Source organism: Sparus aurata, chromosome 7 (assembly GCF_900880675.1).
Source record: "Sparus aurata chromosome 7, fSpaAur1.1, whole genome shotgun sequence".
In the NCBI taxonomy this organism is placed as follows: domain Eukaryota; kingdom Metazoa; phylum Chordata; class Actinopteri; order Spariformes; family Sparidae; genus Sparus; species Sparus aurata.
The window spans coordinates 8175037-8193499 of record NC_044193.1 but is presented as its reverse complement, the minus strand read 5'-3'; the positions used below and the strand labels follow the sequence as shown (position 1 = coordinate 8193499).

Genomic DNA, 18463 nt, shown 5'->3' with positions numbered 1-18463 from the left:
AGCACAATATGACCTCTTTAACACAATTATCTCTTTGTCCTTATCCTTTCTCTACTACTCTGTGCAATCACTACTAGTTTGAACCTCAAGTATTTAATAGGCACGTGATTCAGACAATTAAACCACAGTATGACTGACTGATGTTAAAATATCTCCTGGAGTTTCCTCACAGACATCACAGTCCACTATAAAACGCGTCACTGCCTCTTGATCCTGATCAGGTCCTTCAGGGTTCCCCCCCTTCTTTCCTGCTCCTCTGTGGCACTGATGGCCCCTCATACAGCCTACCCTCCCCCTTCTTCTGTAGTTCGCACACAGGGGCAGCCTACGTGTTTTCCTCAAGAGGTAAAGTGCACTGAGCGTTTCCTCACACGTCTGGTAATGGACCCACAGCTCCGCAGGTTCTTCTCTGTGTTTGGGCGACTGTAAAGAAATAACCAGAGTCTTCTTCACTGCTGTGACCCCACATCCTCCTCATCATCATCATCATCAGGGCCAGAGAGGAGAGGAAGATGGGCTGCTGCTCGGCGCGATGCACGCTGATCCTCCTGTGTTGCCTGCAGCTGGTAAGATGTTTCTCTGTTTATTTTACACAGGATGCGTCGATATCAACACATCTGTTCACACATCAGGACTGTCTTCTCCTCTATGCTGGACAACTTAATTTAAAAAATACAAGTAAAAGCAACATTTTCTGATGACTTAACACTTCTTACTGATTACAGTAAAGTTCATTTTTTGGTGTTTTGAAACCTCACTTTTCGTTTAGTGTCTGAGCATTTCTCACATTAACACTACAGATTACAATAATTTGATAATAATCACCAAACCAGCTCGTTGTTCTTCGGTGTTGTGTTTGATGACCTTCCATTCACATTGTCACGATCAAACAAGGACTCTGCATAAACTGCAAACTAAAGAAAATAAAAGACACAAATCTGAGCTTATTAGTGCTTTTATCAATTGGCTGATGAACTATTAATAGTTAAGTTAATCACTTTAGTTATTTTAAATGCAAAAAAATGCACAAAACAACTTGTAAAAAATAGAAATCTTGGCAAGTTTGCTTAAAAGAAAAGCTGACGTCTCCTTGAGCTCTGGTGACGTATCAAAAGCATGTTTTACTACTTTCGTACATTTTTTAGATTAAACAATTGGCAGATTGATCGATATTGAAGATGATTCTTGGCTACAGCCCTATTTAAAGTTTATTTTGGTGAACTGTGCTCTATTGTAGTCGGAGGCCCTCTGACCGCCCTCCACAACAACCACCACAATGAAAGGCTGCACCCACTGAGTCCTCCTCCTCCTCTGTGTTTCCCACCCTGCCCCCCCTCTTCATCCGACCCTCAGGAGGACACAGCACTATAACCACGTCTGTCTTTTCTCCCAGCATGCCTTGTCCCTCATGGCTCAGTTGCCTTGACAACTTATGAGGGACACGCGAGCAAAGAATCGGCGCCTAACTGCCTCCCGGGGCAACACCGCCCCACCTGACAGAGACAAATCTTTTCTATAAGTCATCATCAGGGTGTCTGAACTGTTTCTGCTCCCCAACAGATCACAGCGCTGGAGAGGCAGGTGTTTGACTTCCTCGGCTACCAGTGGGCGCCCATCATGATCAACTTCTTCCACGTCATCGTGGTCATCCTGGGCCTGTTTGGCGTCATCCAGTACAGATCGCGCTACGTTATCATGGTGAGGAAACTGCCATGTGATTCAGGAGAGCCTTAAATTCAAGTCTGGATCATTTAAAGTCACAATTCTACATTTTCAGCATATCATCAGAGTAACTGTAGCTTCTTTTAGCTAGTTAGCTTGGTTAGCCGTGCATGTAGTGGTCTGGGACTGGGAGCTCAAAGCACCAGGAGACTGTTTACCAGCACAGGTATGTTCGACTGGGACCAGCTAGTTTGCACGCTAACTTGAGACGATATCTCTGTAACATCAATACGAAGACATCATAATGTCAGAACTGTTTTTTCTTCATCATCAGTTGATAATTCTAGATATTTTTTTTTTGGAATGTTATTCAACTAAAATTCTTACATAGTGCACCTTTAATGTGAACAGAGCTGACTTAAGGAAGTTTTCATTTAAAGGATTTAAAGAATGCGTTTTTTAAAGCACGAGCTGTTCAGTAGTTATTAAACCGTTCAGAACAATAGCTGTCAAGGTTGGCGGTTGTCTACACTGTAAAATCTTGCAAAGTCATCTTACTTTAAAAAAGAAATTGAGGCAAACAATTACCTCTAAATGGTCGACAAATGATTTAAAGTTGATAAAACTCTTTAGCACCTACACCTAAGAGCAGCAACTAAAAACAGTCCCACACATCACCTCTCATAAAACCACAAAGTTGAAGCTTTTACACTTTGTTTTACAGATTAAACATACAACATAAACCTTGTTAATTATTGAGTTTTAATGGAGCTGGCAGGTGTATTTTGTTGCCGGTGGATGGAGCAAGGAATAGCTGTTTCCCCGTGTTTCTAGTGTTTATGCTAAGCTAAGCTAACCTGGTTGTGGATTCATATTTAGTATAAAGTCAAGAGAGTGAAATCGATCATCTCATCTCATCTAACTCTCTCTCTTATTATAATTAAAAAGAAGTGAATTAATATATTTAGCAACATGTCCAGCTCCTCATCACAGATGAAGGTCAACCATAAGAAACTCCTCTATTATTTACGTGACACAGTTGTGACATATAAGTATAAAATGGGCAGAAAACAAAGGAAAAAACTGTTTAATCAAGAGAAAACAGCTGCTGTGATGTGCAGAGGTAACTGGAGTATTTATTGATTAGATATCTGAGATGTGTGTTTGTTTGTGGTCGTGTGTATGGAGGCGGTGTGCGACAGTAACGGTGTGAGAGCTATTTTTAAAAGTATTTATATTACCAGGAATATTCCCACTGAGATTCAGAATCCCTTTTCAGTTGTACCACCGTTTATTCTTCTTTGGAGGCCTGACGTGATGATAGTGATCAGTATGTCACAGGAAACAGGCAACATTCAGAGAAACATCCCCTTTATGGTCTTGCGATGTCTCATATTTGTCTTGTAAACCGCTCATGTCAGATTCAGCGCATTTGTCAGTAAAAAGAGCAGCGCAGTGCTTCACTACGACCACGTGGAAGATTTCATTTCCTTTGTAATCAACGCACCTTTTGTCTCCTCAGTACCTGCTGTGGATGCTGCTGTGGGTTGGCTGGAATGTCTTTGTGAGCTGTCTCTACTTGGATCTGGGAGGGCTTTCAAAGGTAAGTCTTAATGGTCACGTAGAGCGTCGGATAATTAGAGAGTCGGGCAGCTTCAGCTCATAAACACAGTGTTCAGCTCAGGACCTCCCTTCAGAACCAGTGACATGAATAAACAGCATGTTGACTGTATGTGTCTGTTCTCAGGTGCAAAACGTTTAGTGTTGTGAAGTGACTGTAGCTTGTTAACGTCTCAGATCTGCAGCAGGGAACATATTGAATTGGCTTTTTTTTCTTTTTTGTCTTGGTTGATGCTGAAAACAAATATTTCTCTTCGATCAAGTGAAAATGCAAAATGTCTGATGGTTTCGGCGTCATAGGAATGACATGCTTTTAATAATTAGCATTTTAAACACATTTGTCTGTGATAACTTCTGACGGGCGTTTGCTTTTTATTTGTTGATATTTTATAGATCCGTGCAGCTTTTCTTTTAAAGGCCTCTTCCTGCCAGCAGCTCGGCTCTACGACAGAGCTTTTAAGATTCATCATTCTTATCTTTCTCTCCGGACTCGTCACTGTGAAGTGAAGCATTCAATTTCCGTAACTATACAGCACTTAACTGGTATTAATCTGTTATATCAATTACGTAACTGCCTTCTTCTTTTTTCACTGTGTGCTGTTTTGCCAAGCCATAACTCTGTGAGACTTGGGAGAGCAAACAAAGCTATTAGACATAAACTGAACCCTTCCTTTAATAATAATACGACTGGTAATAAACTTTATTTATGTAGAACAAGTGCTTACCATAAAAGCAGATAATTATAACTTTTATAATGAAACAATAAAGACAAGAAAGTCAATTTTAATTAAACAGACAGGAAAGGACAAGATAAAACAACCGTCATGTAAAAACACTTAATGAGGAAGACAAGAGTACGTCAATCTAACGATCTTTATTTATAAAGCGCCAAATTACAACATAAGTCATCTCTTCAGACTCTCCAAATCAAGCAGATGGAGACCATACACACCTTGATTAATTTATTTACAGAGACCCAACATTTCCCCCATGAGCGAGTACTTGGTGACAGTGGCAAGAAAAAAACTGCCCTTTAACAGACAGAAACCTTGGAGCAGAACAAGACTTAATGGTTGGCGGCCATCTGCCTCGACCGGTTGGGTTGTAAGATTTAATTTGAAAGTGTCAATAAATGCCTCTGAGCAGACTGTTAATAACAATCAGAAACTCTGGATCAGAGGCTTCTTCTCTGTGCCCTTTTAGTCCTGACCTCAAGAACAATCCAGAGGTTTGAGTCAGAGGATCTGAGGACCTGACGTACAGCCCTGATTGCATTCAGCCTATATTCTTTTCACTGTTTTTAGTTGCGTATATGTCAAAAAAGACAAGTAAATTATCACATTCTATTTTATATATGTTTTTTTTTTACCTCATCAACAACTTTGATTTTTTTAAACATGTACTTATTCTGAATTTTAAAGAATTTAGCCGTTTTTAGACAGGGCACCAAGCCGCCAATTTGCCTGAACTTTTGGCGGCTCGGTCCGCTTTAGACAGAGGCCGGCAAATTGGGGGTCTGTTTTTGTCCGCTGATTTTCCACCTCGGAGGGTACACTTATTTCCTCCTCGCCTGCTATCTAAAAACGAGGCGGCAATGTGCCGGCCTCTGCGTGAGGTGGGCGGAGGTGTCAATGACCTGCACTGTTGTGCGACCCACAGCCGGGGAGTTTTAAAACCAGGAAACAGCTGATCACAGCAGTCAGTCCATCATTTAATCCGCGGACATTAAGATGAACAACTGGACAGCTGCTGAGATCCGGGAGATGCTAGCGTCTCCTTGGTCTCTGTAGCTGTTTGGTTGGGTTAGCTTGTTGTTGTGTCGGCAAGCTGAGAACGGTCGCTACTTTCAAATTAAAAGCCCCCCGCTAAGAACCCAGTTCTAAACTCCAATGGGGTGCAATGTAAAGCTCTTATTTTGAAGTCAAATTCGTTGTGACTGTTCACAGCTGAACTTCGAGCTTCACGTCACGTCACATGTTTACGCCTACCTCAGAGGCGGCTTTTGGAAAAGGAGGAATATTACGCCTCCGTTTTAGAAAGACAGGCCGGCACATTGCTGTCCTTACCTTGGAGCAAATGTGCCGCCTTTTCCATCTAAAAAGGGCTATTGGTACAGGGGAAACAAAAGACTGGGAAAAGTTGTTGAATGCTCCAAAACAGGTGATGGTGTTGTGATTGGGTACGAATGGGACATCCTCAAATAGGCTCAGTTGTTCACAAGGACACACATGACCGTATGAAGGATATTACTACCTGAGATCAGGAACACATCATGAGTGTTGTCAGTAAAAACAGTTTGTAAATGACTGCATTTTGTTTTTGTTTACACAGCATCCCGACTTTTTTGAAGCACGTTTGTAAAACAGTTTTAACATCCTTTTTTTTATGAACATTTAAATGTGGAATTAAATCCAATAGCACATAAAACAAATAACTCCTTTTTACAGTTTGAAACATTCACACAGATATTTACATCCTCTGAATCAAAGTCATCACAAGAACAATTCATTTAGTTGTTTCTGTGCTTTCTGCTGTTTTATGGCTTCTTGTCCTCATTATTTCAGAGACATATTTAAAACTGAGCAAGACCAAACAGCTGCTAATGTTTTTTATACAATAATTAATAATAGAAATAAATGAAATAAAAGAAAAATGATATTGTGATAGATGATGAACGTAATCGTTAGTAGTGGCTCCAGACAGGAAGCGAGGCTCATACTCAAACATATCAGGTTCTCGCTGCACCTGATCCTCCATGCGGGTCAGATTTCTCTGCGCTCTATTAAAGCAGAAATATCTTCAAGAACCTGAGAGCTCAGGAGTCGCCCTCACATCTCCTCTGCCCGTTTTTCTCCCTGCAGGACAGCGATATCCTCTCCCTGGGAGTGTCGTCACATCGCTCGTGGTGGAAGGACAACGGGCCGGGCTGTGAGCGGAGCGACGGCCTTCCCTCCGATGGGTGGCAGAACCAGCAGAACCCCGAGCTGACCACGGTGCTGAGCTGCTGGCTGGAATACCAGTACATAGAGATCCTGCACTGCATCGTCCAGCTCCTCGTTTCGGTGAGACTGCTGGCTGTCACATTAGTTTGAGGATGTAACACTAAAGAATTCTGCTTCAAAGTGTTTAAAAACGTCTAGACTTTGGTTTGATACAGGATTTTTTTTTGTTGTTAACAAAGTTGACTCAAAGGTATTATGCATTTGGTTATCTGTGGCTGCTCCTGAGATAGGAAAGTCATCTAATGAGACTAAACTAAACATGACTAAAACTTTAAACCATTACCTTATCTGTAAAGCAATCTTGATCGCAGGATCATTTGTGTTGCTTGCACGAATGTATTCACCCCAAACATCCAGATTATGTACATTACTGTACACTGGCCGCAAGGATGGATTTTAATCTAAATCAAACTTCAAAATACAAATCAAACAGCCACTGCTGCACCGTAGGTTTGTGTTGTACGCAGGCCAAAGAAGCTCAATGTCCATTCAAGGTTCCTTTATTTTCATGGTTTATTTTTCCAAAAAGCAAGCAAAGAACAAGGAACAAAAGGATCCTGCATGATTTTCTTGCACTGGTAAAAAACAAAACAAAACATAGGCCCACCCAGGTGCATCATGGACCTGCAACTATCCTTCTCCCTCTATAACCTCGGGTCCACACTGCGGTACCCAAATTCCCAAACGATAGAAAATACTAACTAGACAAGACTAAACATGCTAAACAATAATTGATTTAAACAGATAACTAGCAAAGGAAAATGCTGTCAAACTCTGATGTGTAAAACAACTAATCATCTAGAAAACAAACAAAAAAGTAATTATTAGTAAAAATAGTAACCAAAATCTGCCATTGAAAAGAAGAAGAGCTTCTGAGGAGGCATCCGTCTGCTTTGTGTTGAATTGGTAACGAATACATTAACAAATAATGATAAATATCTATAGAACATCTAAAAAGTTGTGACGTTGGTCCTGTTTTTATTGTATAATGAAAGCAGCATGTTGTATTTCACACAACAAAGGTTTTATAACATTTAAAAAAAAAAAATTGCCTTCCTGTTTAAATCAATATAAATATGACCATACATTGTTTTTCCTCTGCTTTACTCTGTTTTTTAGTTTTTTTTACAGTTAGGGTCAGTTATTCAAGTTTTTGTTCATGACTTTTTTATGTCACTATAAGAAACAAGATTCAGTTCCCATCGTCCATTTCCTTTCATACGAATCAGATGCAATATGTCTTTTTTTGTATGTGATTGAGCAACAATTTCCTGTGAAACTGGTGTGGTGATAATTACACAGTCCTGCTTGAAAAAACCGCAAGATAATCTTGTTTTTTAATCAGTGTACTGATTATTTTGATACAAGCTGGTGTGAGTTTTCTCTCACGGCACAAAGACTGTAGATCTGCAGACACACCAGACATTCTGACTCGTCACACGCAGGGGTTTCTAAATATAACACCAACAAAGCAGCTAAATTTAATTCTGTCATCGTTAATTTATTATTTACACCTGTGCTGCCCTGCTGTCAGGAGAGTGTATCTAAAGTGTGCTTTCTGATGAATAATGCCTTTAAAGATCAGAGAAAGAACAATAATTGCGTGATTAATTGTGTTGACTCACTTTTTAACATTGTTATGTTAATTTCTGCAGCTCCTGGGATTTGTTTACGCCTGCTACGTCGTCAGCACTTTCTCAGACGAGGAGGACAGCTGTAAGTATGCTGCTGATCAATTATAGAAACCACAGATGTCGTTTATTCTGCACATAATTACAATATCCATCCAGACATTTTAGAGTTGTTTTATCCCAAAAATATAACGGAATATTTCGACATAATTTGACATTCCATATTGTCATGTTTTTGTTAATGCACAGAGGTTGTTTTGCTCTCTGTCAGAGTTTTTTTTTTTACGTTGTTCTTTCCTCACTTGATTTCAGTTAATTTCATTGGTGAATTCCATCATCCATCCAAACCCTCTCAGTTGCTCTTCTACTGACCTGCTGGTATGTTTAGTGGCACGATGGCTATTACTTTTTTAATTTCATTTTCCATCTTATTTACACAACATTTCATGCATAATGTATCTTTTCTATGTTTTTGCGTAGATTATAAATAACCACAAGAAATGGTTGAAGAAAAGCCGGACAGAAGGGGAAACAACTGAAGATCGTGAAGTTGCTTTTGCCTGCTTGTCAAATAAAAAATAATGCGAAACTTAGTGTACACACTGTTTGGAGTCAAGAGGGGAATTATCAGTGTATTACTATATGATGTGTTATTCCTCCGACCCCTAAATGCTGTAAAGCTAAATGTAAATCTACCTCTGTGTGTGTATGTGTGTGTGCATGTGTGAACGAAAGAGATAGTAATCACTGGATATTAAGCACTCGAGTACAAAAGAAAAGTGTGTTTAAAAAGATGTAAATAAGTAGCTCATTTTTTAAAATGTTTTTTTAATGCATAATTTAATAATATGTAATTTTAGTGTGAAAACCCACCCACACCAACTTATTAAGTGTACCATGAAATAAACCACATCTACAATACAGTTTGTATCGAGGTGTTGTACACAATAGTTTATTATTAAACATTTGTAAGATATGTAAGAAGTGATTTTGTTTTCATTTTGTTTGGGGTTTTTTGTCCCGGATGCCTCCTTAACTACCTCAAAGGAGATGTATGTTTTTCTGTTTGTTGTTTGTTCGTTCATTTGTTTGTTTGTTCTGAACCACATTTAAAGCACAATAATTTTTTTGTGTTTTAACATCACTTCTCAAATACTAACACTGGAAATCTCAAAATATTGCACAGTTTTATAGGCTTGAGGTTGATCTTATATTCATTTTAAAAGCTTAAATAATAAGAAAAGGGTGTTTTTGTTTCGTTTGAACATTACTTCTTATTATTTGTCTCTGTTATAAACTAAAATATTGCACTGCCACTGTTTTACAGGCTTAAGATTGATCTTATATTCATTTTAAAAGCTGAAATGATGAGAAAATTGTGTTTTTGTACTGTTTTAACATTACTGCTTATAATTTGTCTCGGTAAGAAACTAAAATGTTGCACTGCCTCTGTTTTACAGGCTTAAGATTGATCTTATATTCATTTTAAAAGCTGAAATAATGAGAAAATCGCGTGTTTCAGGTGGTAAATGTAATGTAATGTAAACACGGTTACTATGGAACGCACCAACTGCTGCTGCTAGGTAGCCGCGGATGCGTCGTCTACGTCACCGACGTCAGTTCCGCCTCGCAGACCCCGGATGAAGCTGCCATTGGGGCAAGTGAGCAGGGCCACCGAGGCTGGTTGGATTTTAATTTAACGGTGAGGGGGTCGGAGCGGATTGAAGCCCCGCAGGATTAATGTCGACAGGGCAGCGCGGAGTGCCAGCAGGGCTACGACGAGCAAACTGTCCGCGCCGAACAGAGACAGCGGCTAACAGCTGCTGCTAACTGTGTTTAACTGTTAGCAAAGTAACGCAGAGGAACAGCTTCTCTCTTCTGCCTCAGCTATTAGCCTCAGCACACAGCGGAGTTTTGTGCGGCTCACACACTGTACGTCTTGTCGAGGCTTCAACTGACACAACACCTGGTGGATGAATGATGTCTGCCGCTAGTATTGACCCTCAGGTAAGCCGCGAGGAGAAGAGCTCCGGGTTTTTATATCTCCAGAGAGGCGAGATGTGCGGTGTGTGCATCCCCCCCTCTGAGGACGGTGCCTGCTAGTCAGCTAGTTAGCCATCTGAGAGGGGAGGTTAGCTAGAAAACTGGTCTCTGCTGGTAACCAAAGGCCTGGACCACAGCTTCCAGTGGGTACCTCACTGGCGAAATGTTGTCACACCACACGGCCCGGTATTTTCTTTAATTAAATTTCTATTGTTGCGTTTTGTGTCAGTCAGGTTTTCAGATGAGACGACTAAACCTCTCAATGTGTAGCTAGGATAATGTGTGATGCCTTGAAAAACACTGGAGACCCATGCCAGCTTTCTTTATCCCCCCTTTCACATGTGTGCCTCCTTTTACTGCGACCACCAAGACATCGAAAGGACAAGATGCAAGCAAAGGTAAGAGACGCTCCTCTGTCAAAATATGACACACAAACCTGTTTACATACCTGTCACCTGATGCCTCATGTGTCGTATATAATGGCCCTTATGTCATCAGAGAAACACAAACAATAACCACATAGCAATAAATAATGTATCCGCAGCGTTTTGGTTGACATGTTTGCTTCATAGTGAAATGAAGATAGATCATTGTGAGAGCAAACAGCTTATCATTGTAAAACACCTCTCACTTTTCAAAAGGTCAGCTCCACTAAAGGTTACATTTGGACAGACAGGATAATCTATTTTTAATCATTACACATCCTGATTGTTTTAAAGGGTAGCTCGACCGATTTTACACATTAAAGTGTGTTCACAGGTCTTGTGAGTATTACTGCATGTGGAAAAACATTTTTTTTTTTTTTTTTTTTTTTTTTTAAAAAGGGCCTTTTGTAGCTCCATGTAATCTGATAAATTGCCTCCAGTGATATTGCTCAGTGGCTAAATTGCATTGTGGGCAATGTAGGCACCAGGTTTTGCAAGGAGGGAAAAAGGCAATATTGTTGGACTGCAATGCTACCCAAGTGGACTGCTTTAGTAAACCTGGCTCGTACATTACCCACAATGCAACGTAGCCACTGAGAGGCATCACTGGGAGCAATTCATCAGATTATATGCCGCTTCCTCTGCAGCCACAAAACACTTTATACTACTTTTTTCGCATATACAGTAGTTCTCCAGAAGACCCTTTAACACTATTAAATGTGTAAAATTGGTGGAATTGCCCTTAAATTCTCGGACTGTATCTTTCAGTACAGCTGTAACGGGGTTCACACTGCTCTGTCACTGTGTTGTTAGAAATGAATGAGTGGCAGTAGCGCAGATAGAATTACAGTTGCATTCTTTTATGTGATAAGTCTCTGATTTACCAGAACTGGTACAATGCAGATATGTTAGACTTCATATTAGACTTGGCATCATTATTGTTTAGATGCACTTTATTGAAATGTTACCAAAACCGTAACATGGCTGAGTGCAACATCTAAATCGCAAGAAGCCTCAGTTTCTTGTTAAAGGTAAAATTAGCTTTCTGTTGAAGTCCTGTGGTGTTGCAGAGACGCCCTGGCCTACAAATCCTGTTTATCTATTATGATTTAAGACAACATGTGTGTTTGGTACAGACCGGAAAAGATGTCATCATGATTTAAATCTTTTAATCAGTGAAATGTAAATTGTGATAGATAAACATGATCATTCTGAAAAAATGTAAAAATCATAAACTTGTAATATCTGTCAAAAATAATCGCAGTAAGATTTATTTTCTTACCATGCTGTGCAGCCCTGTTTGGAAAAAAAATTGTTCCAGCTTTGACAAGACTTTGATTTTTTTGCAGCCTTTCCAGTTTCAGTGCAGAATGGCTCCCTCCACCAGAAGGATACAGTCCATGATAATGACTTTGAGCCTTATCTTACCAGTCAGTCTAATCAGGTACTGTGAACCTAAAATCACTTTATTTTGATTTAATTCCTGTCGCAGTCTGCCGCCCTAACAAATTATCTTCCTTCTATTTCTGCTTCATTCTATTTCTGTAGAATAACAGCTATCAATCCATGACAGACCCATACCTGTCCAGCTACTATGCCCCCTCCATTGGGTTTCCTTACCCGCTCAGTGAGGCTCCTTGGTCTACAGGAGGTGACCCACCGATCCCCTACCTGACACCCTATGCCCCCCTCAGCAATGGAGACCATCACTTCATGCACGACACAGTGTTTGGGCAGCCAGGAGGGCTCAGCAGCAGCATTTATCCTCACAGGTTTAACTTCTTCCCAGAGAACCCGGCCTTCTCAGCCTGGGGCACCAGCGGTTCTCAGGGTCAGCAGACTCAGAGCTCAGCCTACGGGGGCAGTTACAGCTACCCACCCAGCTCTCTAGGAGGCACCTTAGTCCCTGATGGCCAGACAGGTTTTCATAGTGACACCCTGAGCAAGGCTCCAGGTATGAACAGCCTGGAGCAGGGCATGCTGGGCCTCAAAATAGGTGGGGATGTGACAGGAGGTGGTTCAGGTTTGAAGAGTGGTTCTGTGATTGGTGGAGGTGGCAGTGTAGCTGCGGCTGTCGCAACAGGCAACGGTGGCACACCAATTGGGATGCCCCCGCCGAAACCTACATCATGGGCTGCTATCGCGAGCAAACCTGCCAAGCTGCAGCAGCAAAAGACCAAGAACAAACCTGGACCACCCCTCGGTGGAGCTCTGCCTCCACCCCCCATTAAACACAACATGGACATTGATACATGGGATAACAAAGGGACCATTACCAAAATGGCCCCTCCTTTACCCCCCCACCATCACCACCACCACCACCACCACCAACAGCACCAGCACCAGCACCAACACCAGCCCCAGCTTCACTCCCATGCTCCCAGTCTCATACCCCCCCTCCAGCAGTCTCTGCAGTCTGCCCAGTCCCTTGTGCAGCAGATGACCATGCAGGGTCCTCCACCTCCTCAACAGTCCTATCAGAACCACAACTCTGCTCCAACACCTCAGACCCGCTGGGTAGCCCCACGCAACCGCAACTTGTGCTATGGCGGTGGAAGCTTGGACAGCAGCGGCTCCTCTAACGGCGGCGGTGTTGGTAATGGAGGTGGAGGGGGTGGGGGCGTGCCCCCAGAGCCGGGATCAGAGTCCCACCCTGTGCTGGAGAAGCTGCGTGCAGCCCACAGCTACAACCCCAAGGAGTTCGACTGGAACCTGAAAAACGGCCGCGTGTTCATCATCAAGAGCTACTCTGAGGACGACATCCACCGCTCCATCAAGTACTCCATCTGGTGCAGCACGGAGCACGGCAACAAACGTTTGGACTCAGCCTTCAGAGCTATGAACGCTAAAGGTCCCGTCTACTTGTTGTTCAGCGTCAACGGCAGCGGTCATTTCTGCGGCGTGGCCGAAATGCGCTCGCCTGTGGACTACGGCACCAGCGCTGGCGTTTGGGCGCAGGACAAGTGGAAGGGCAAGTTTGATGTGAACTGGTTGTTTGTAAAGGACGTGCCAAATAGCCAGCTGCGCCACATCCGCCTAGAGAACAATGACAACAAGCCAGTCACCAATTCACGTGACACTCAAGAGGTTCCTCTGGAAAAGGCGAAGCAGGTGCTCAAGATTATCGCCCAGTACAAACACACCACCTCCATCTTTGATGACTTCTCCCACTACGAGAAGAAGCAAGAGGAGGAGGAGGTGGTGAAAAAGGTAGTGATTCCCTTCAGACTCAACACATGACATTTTTTAATTAGAGGAGTAAAGACGTACAGAGGCCAAACCATAATGACTGAAGTGGAGCCTCTATTTGACTCGGATTTAATTCCAAAATAATAAAAAATTTAACTGGTTAATTTCCTCTTTACAACCAATCACAGTGTTTGTCTGCAGTATTTACTGTTGAGAAAACCTGCGTGCGTGGTGTACTTCCTTGCATACAAATGAAATATCCTTTTTCATGAGTGTGTATACATCTAATTAATCCAAAAAGCTTTAATATTTCATCAATACAAACACTTTCACTAGCGTTAGGTTGGAGAATGTCGGGTCACAGGCGAAGAAAATGACAGTTTTAGTTCGAGTGGATGTCAAAGATGCTATCAAAGCAGTACAGTACAGTGTGTCAGTACATGGGCTGACACATCAGTCAGCTACTCCTTTTATGTTACTCTGGTGCCTCTTGGCCCTAATGATGAAAACAAAACGCTCGTACAGGCAAAACCTCTGTTTTGTATCCAGCAAAGCACACCTTTATGACGGATGGCACGCATAAAAGCTGTCATGTTGATTTTGTCTCTCCTTTTATGTACGAATGTTAGAAAGGAAGGCAGATATATAAAATTGAAAGACACTCCCTGTTCTCACAAAACAGACCACTCCCTCCCTTCAGCAAGAAAATAACCACCCCCTCCCTGCCTAATGATATTTGTACACTCCGTTACTTGTTAGCTTGTTGTCGTTCTTTTTATTTGAAAAGTTTTTCTGGTGTTTAACGTGATGAGATTTCCTTTCCTAATGTGTCTCTTCAGTAAGACTTTGTATGTTTTTTTTTACAGAGCTATGAGCCTGCCTCAATACCGAACCGATCCCGACTTGATCAGGTAATGTTAACTTATTTCTCTCTCTCTTTCTGGGCTTGGCCTGATATTGACAGATATCACTGTAAGACAAATGTATGCAGAATCACAGATAAGAAGACATAACGTTGATATTTGATGCAATTACATGTGTTCTACTGTTGTACATCATTTATTTATGCTAAAATGATAACGTAACATTGTCAGATTTTCATGAAATAATTCCACTGAGCGTCTCTTGGTGATAGCTAACACTTTTGTTACTCACCGTTTGAAAAACACCGTCTCATGCCATAGTGTGTTAGAGACCTTCCAGTTCCACTAGTGTTCAGTTGTGTGAGGGTGACAATTCAGCTCGCCTAGTTGTGAAAAGAACAGGCGAATATGAAGTTATGGTACCAGAAAGGGTCAATAATGATGGAAGCAAATGACGACCACAATCGGAGAAGCAATTAATTAGTCCGAGTTAGGAGGTCAGAGATGGTTAGGTTTAATTCATTAGGGATGGGTATCGTTAGGATTTTATCGATACTACTGATCTTATTGATACTCTCTTTCAATTTGGCTCTTTATTGGTATTCTCATTGGTTCTTTTTCATAACAATTTTGCCAGAATACACACTGAGGAAGGGCGTCTGTGTGGAAAGGAGTGCTGTCAATCACCTAGCAATGCCAAAATGTTTGAAAAAGTACCGCTAAAAGAAGTGTATTAGTATTTCATAATTTAGCCCCAGAGCCTGTTTTAATAGCAGGTTTCCGTCCCATCCCCATTATTTATAGGAGTTACACACAAGTGACCAGCATCTGTGTGAGACAAACAGCTGGTGGTGGTTTTGAGGAAGCGGTTATTTTAACCGAAACCATAACTCCTTCTCGTAAACCTAACCAAGTAGTTTTGGTGCCTTTATTTTGAATATGTACGCAGATGTCTTTGATTGTTAACTTGACCACAAAAGAGGTCGTGCTGTTTTCATGGATAGACCAAATGTGACAATGACATGTGGAGCCAGCGGGTCTGTTACGCAGTCTGGCGTGATGTCGAAGAATGAGCGTTGTCCTAAAATATATTATGTGCGAGTGATGTGATCTTGATTAATCCGTCTAAAAATGTCTTGATGTTTTTTTTTTTTTTCTTCCCCAGGACCGTCAGAAGTAAACAGAAGACGGCTGCCAACGAAATTTAGATTTAAAAAGGAAACACGAGGACATAAAGAAATTGAAAACTAATATTTTTTTCTAGTTCATTTTGTTGACTTCGGCCCACGTCAAACTCTTGACCCACGTTGCTCCTGGTTCCCTAGTCTTCAAGATGCGTGCAGGGATGAAGCTAGTTCCACCAGTCGAATCGCTTCAATAATATATATTTTCTTGTTTTTTCTGTATTTTTTAGCCTTATAAAACTCTATCGCTACCCCGGAACTTGCATTCTTAAACTAAATATAAGTAACAAATATCTGCACGTCTGTTTTTTGGAAATCTCTTGACAACATGCTGCTGATATTCAGTGACTGTTCACTTTGTGGTTTGTGTGTTGGAGAAATGTTAAGTGCTTGTATTGGTTAATCTTAACGAGTGAACAACACTTTATTGACAAATGTCTGCTATCTGTGTGTGGCCAGTTGTATTTTATATTATCAGAAGAAAAAAGAAAAAAAACAACTTCTATAAAGCCCCTTTTTTTCAATGTGAGGGGGCGTCTTACGTTGGTGGAGGAATGTGTACACTGAGAGTTTCTGTATGCATAGACTTAATCGTGCAAGGTTGTGACGTTAGGAAGCGTAAATGTTAGAAAAATATTTTGAATAATGTATCACCTGGCTTATAAACTGATTTAAATTTAGTGGAGAAAATGTGGGATTTCGTGTCTCCAGAGTGGAGCCTTAACATTTCTGTTCAGCACTAGTACAAAATGAAATTTGTAATTTTTTTTTTTTTTTTTTTTTCCAGAATTGTACCTCAAAATTTTCAGCTATAGAGATTCAGGGAAAAGACGTCTAGAGATCAATTGCTCTTAAAGGTGGTCCCTCTCTTTCTTATTTAAAGGATGGAAAAACAAATATACTGTATGAGTTCAGGTTTTATCGACACAAAATTTGCTTTCTGTCTGATTCCCCCCCCTCCCTGTGACTTTACTTTCCCTCTGTTCCCCTCGCTGTTCCGACAGAGGTCTCTGTTAGTGAAATTCTGGAGGAAAATGTAGCATGTACTGCTTTTTAAAAACTCAAGCCAGGCCTGTCACTTCTTATTTTTGTTTTTGTTTCTTGTTCTCTCTTAACATGATTATAATCTTGGCATTCTCATCATTTTCATAGCTATAATAACCTGTCCACATCATCCTCAGACAATGTAAGCTTTAATGTACCGGCATTTCTAACTGAGATCGCCTCAAAATGTTTAACTGTAGCATTATACTTAACTGATTTATTGTCAAGTGTATGAAAACCCAGAGACTAGCCTATATGGTATATGTTTGTGACTCTTTTTTTTTCTTCTTTTTATTGCTTGCTGTATTGTGTGTATGCAAGAGTGAAAGAAAAGAGAGGGAGTATGATTGTGGAGCAATCAGAGTTATATTACTGGTTATTGGAATATAGAAAAATTTATGCAAAAAAGAAAAAAAAAATTTAAGTCATCCCTGAATTAAATATCCGTTGTATCAGAGGTCACCATCACATTCTTAGATTTGGTCATGATCATTATTAAAGATATACTTATCTGTACTCTGTGGGCTTTTTATTATGTCAGATGTTTTATTATTATTATTATATATTGTGTTTTATCACCCGTGTCTGTTGGTTTGTCAGCAGGATTACACAAAAACTACTTTTTGGATGGAGGATGGATCTGTTTTTGGTACGGATATCTTTCTGTCTTTAACATTGTATGAAATCACCCTTATCGTTAATTTCTCAGGGAATAATGCACGGATCTTTAAAAAATCAGCCTTATTTAGGTGGCTGGTATCTACGAGCGAGAACAAGAGGGGAGCACGGGCACTTTCAGATGTTTATTTAGACCTTTCACTCTCTCAGCAGCAGTTGTTGTTCAGGAGGTACAGCGGGCGGGGTGGTCAGCAGTCAATCAAAAGCACAGATAGTGGGATTATTGTTTTTACAGCTGATGCGTTCAACTTTATTCACCAAACACTCCCAGTCCTCTCCGGTAGCAGCCTCGTCATCGTGAGGACTGAATATCTTAATCTGCTGAATGTCTTCAGTGTTTGGACTGTTGGTCAGACTTTTGTGTATCTTGTCTAATCAGCTGTTCAGATATCCAGTTTACTGGTCATATGACAAAGAAACTCAACAAATCTTCACAATTGAATTCAGATTTTTTGGGGCATTTTTTTTTTGTCTGCCTGAAAAGACGAATCTATTAAGATAGTAGCAGATAATATATTTTGTTGATCGAGTAATTTGATAAATTGACAAATGTTTTAACTTCAGATCACCTTGGACCTTATAAATTAGGATTTCACCTGCTTACTTTCTGATTTAAACTACATCAAGGGATTGATAATTTAATAATAAATAGGGATAAACTGATTATCAGGGCCAAAATTCAGCATTTGTCTGATTATCGGTGTCTGTTTTTTGTTTGTCTCTGATTGCTTATGAAATAGATTAAAGGGGCACTATGTAGTTTTGGAGACAATATCAATGAGGTAATAATATTAACTCAGAAATATTTATTTTGAGCTATTCTCAGAGGAAAATAAGGTCCCCTGAACGTTGAAGCTAGAAAGGTGGCAGGGTCCGCCACATATAAACAAAGTGAACAGTATGATTGTTTTGTTCTTTAAGATCAGTTTGTTTATTCCGTTTATTCAGTCACAAAAACAGAGTTTGTTTATTTAGTTTGTTTAGGCAGAAAGAAATCAGTCAGTGAAGATCTGTCTCTTCTGATTAATAAGTTAAAAACTAAGTTGTGCACCTTTAATGTAAAATGTCCTCTATGTCCCGCCCACATCACTCTCTGACTGGTTACAAGTAAAAGCCCATCAG

At 40.6% G+C, this 18463-nt stretch overlaps 2 protein-coding genes across 3 annotated transcripts; both read left to right on the top strand.

The window, feature by feature from the left end:
- Positions 1-244: 244 nt before the first annotated feature.
- Positions 245-8891, top strand: nkain5 (sodium/potassium transporting ATPase interacting 5). 2 transcript variants are annotated; one of them, XM_030423075.1, is made up of 7 exons: positions 253-566; positions 1561-1698; positions 3185-3265; positions 6144-6344; positions 7940-8000; positions 8228-8293; positions 8396-8891. In XM_030423075.1, exons 1-6 carry the CDS (start codon positions 513-515, stop codon positions 8284-8286), a joined length of 594 nt encoding a protein of 197 aa, XP_030278935.1. In that variant the 5' UTR covers positions 253-512; the 3' UTR covers positions 8287-8293; positions 8396-8891. The 2 variants fall into 2 exon arrangements, with proteins under 2 accessions (XP_030278936.1, XP_030278935.1); XM_030423076.1 differs by lacking the exon at positions 8228-8293 and having other exon boundaries at positions 245-566.
- Positions 8892-9540: 649 nt separating this feature from the next.
- ythdf1 (YTH N6-methyladenosine RNA binding protein F1) lies at positions 9541-17179 on the top strand. Its single transcript, XM_030423765.1, has 6 exons — positions 9541-9922; positions 10329-10356; positions 11733-11827; positions 11932-13593; positions 14439-14483; positions 15601-17179. Exons 1-6 carry the CDS (start codon positions 9893-9895, stop codon positions 15613-15615), a joined length of 1875 nt encoding a protein of 624 aa, XP_030279625.1. The 5' UTR covers positions 9541-9892; the 3' UTR covers positions 15616-17179.
- The last annotated feature ends 1284 nt before the right edge of the window (positions 17180-18463 follow it).

Coding starts and splice junctions, on each gene's coding strand:
- nkain5 (XM_030423075.1), top strand. CDS start 513: ATGGGCTGCTGCTCGGCGCGATGCACGCTGATCCTCCTGTGTTGCCTG. Junction 567..1,560: donor TCCTGTGTTGCCTGCAGCTG/GTAAGATGTTTC, acceptor GCTCCCCAACAG/ATCACAGCGCTGGAGAGGCA. Junction 3,266..6,143: donor ATCTGGGAGGGCTTTCAAAG/GTAAGTCTTAAT, acceptor TTCTCCCTGCAG/GACAGCGATATCCTCTCCCT.
- ythdf1 (XM_030423765.1), top strand. CDS start 9,893: ATGATGTCTGCCGCTAGTATTGACCCTCAG. Junction 9,923..10,328: donor CCGCTAGTATTGACCCTCAG/GTAAGCCGCGAG, acceptor GCGACCACCAAG/ACATCGAAAGGACAAGATGC. Junction 11,828..11,931: donor TTACCAGTCAGTCTAATCAG/GTACTGTGAACC, acceptor CTATTTCTGTAG/AATAACAGCTATCAATCCAT.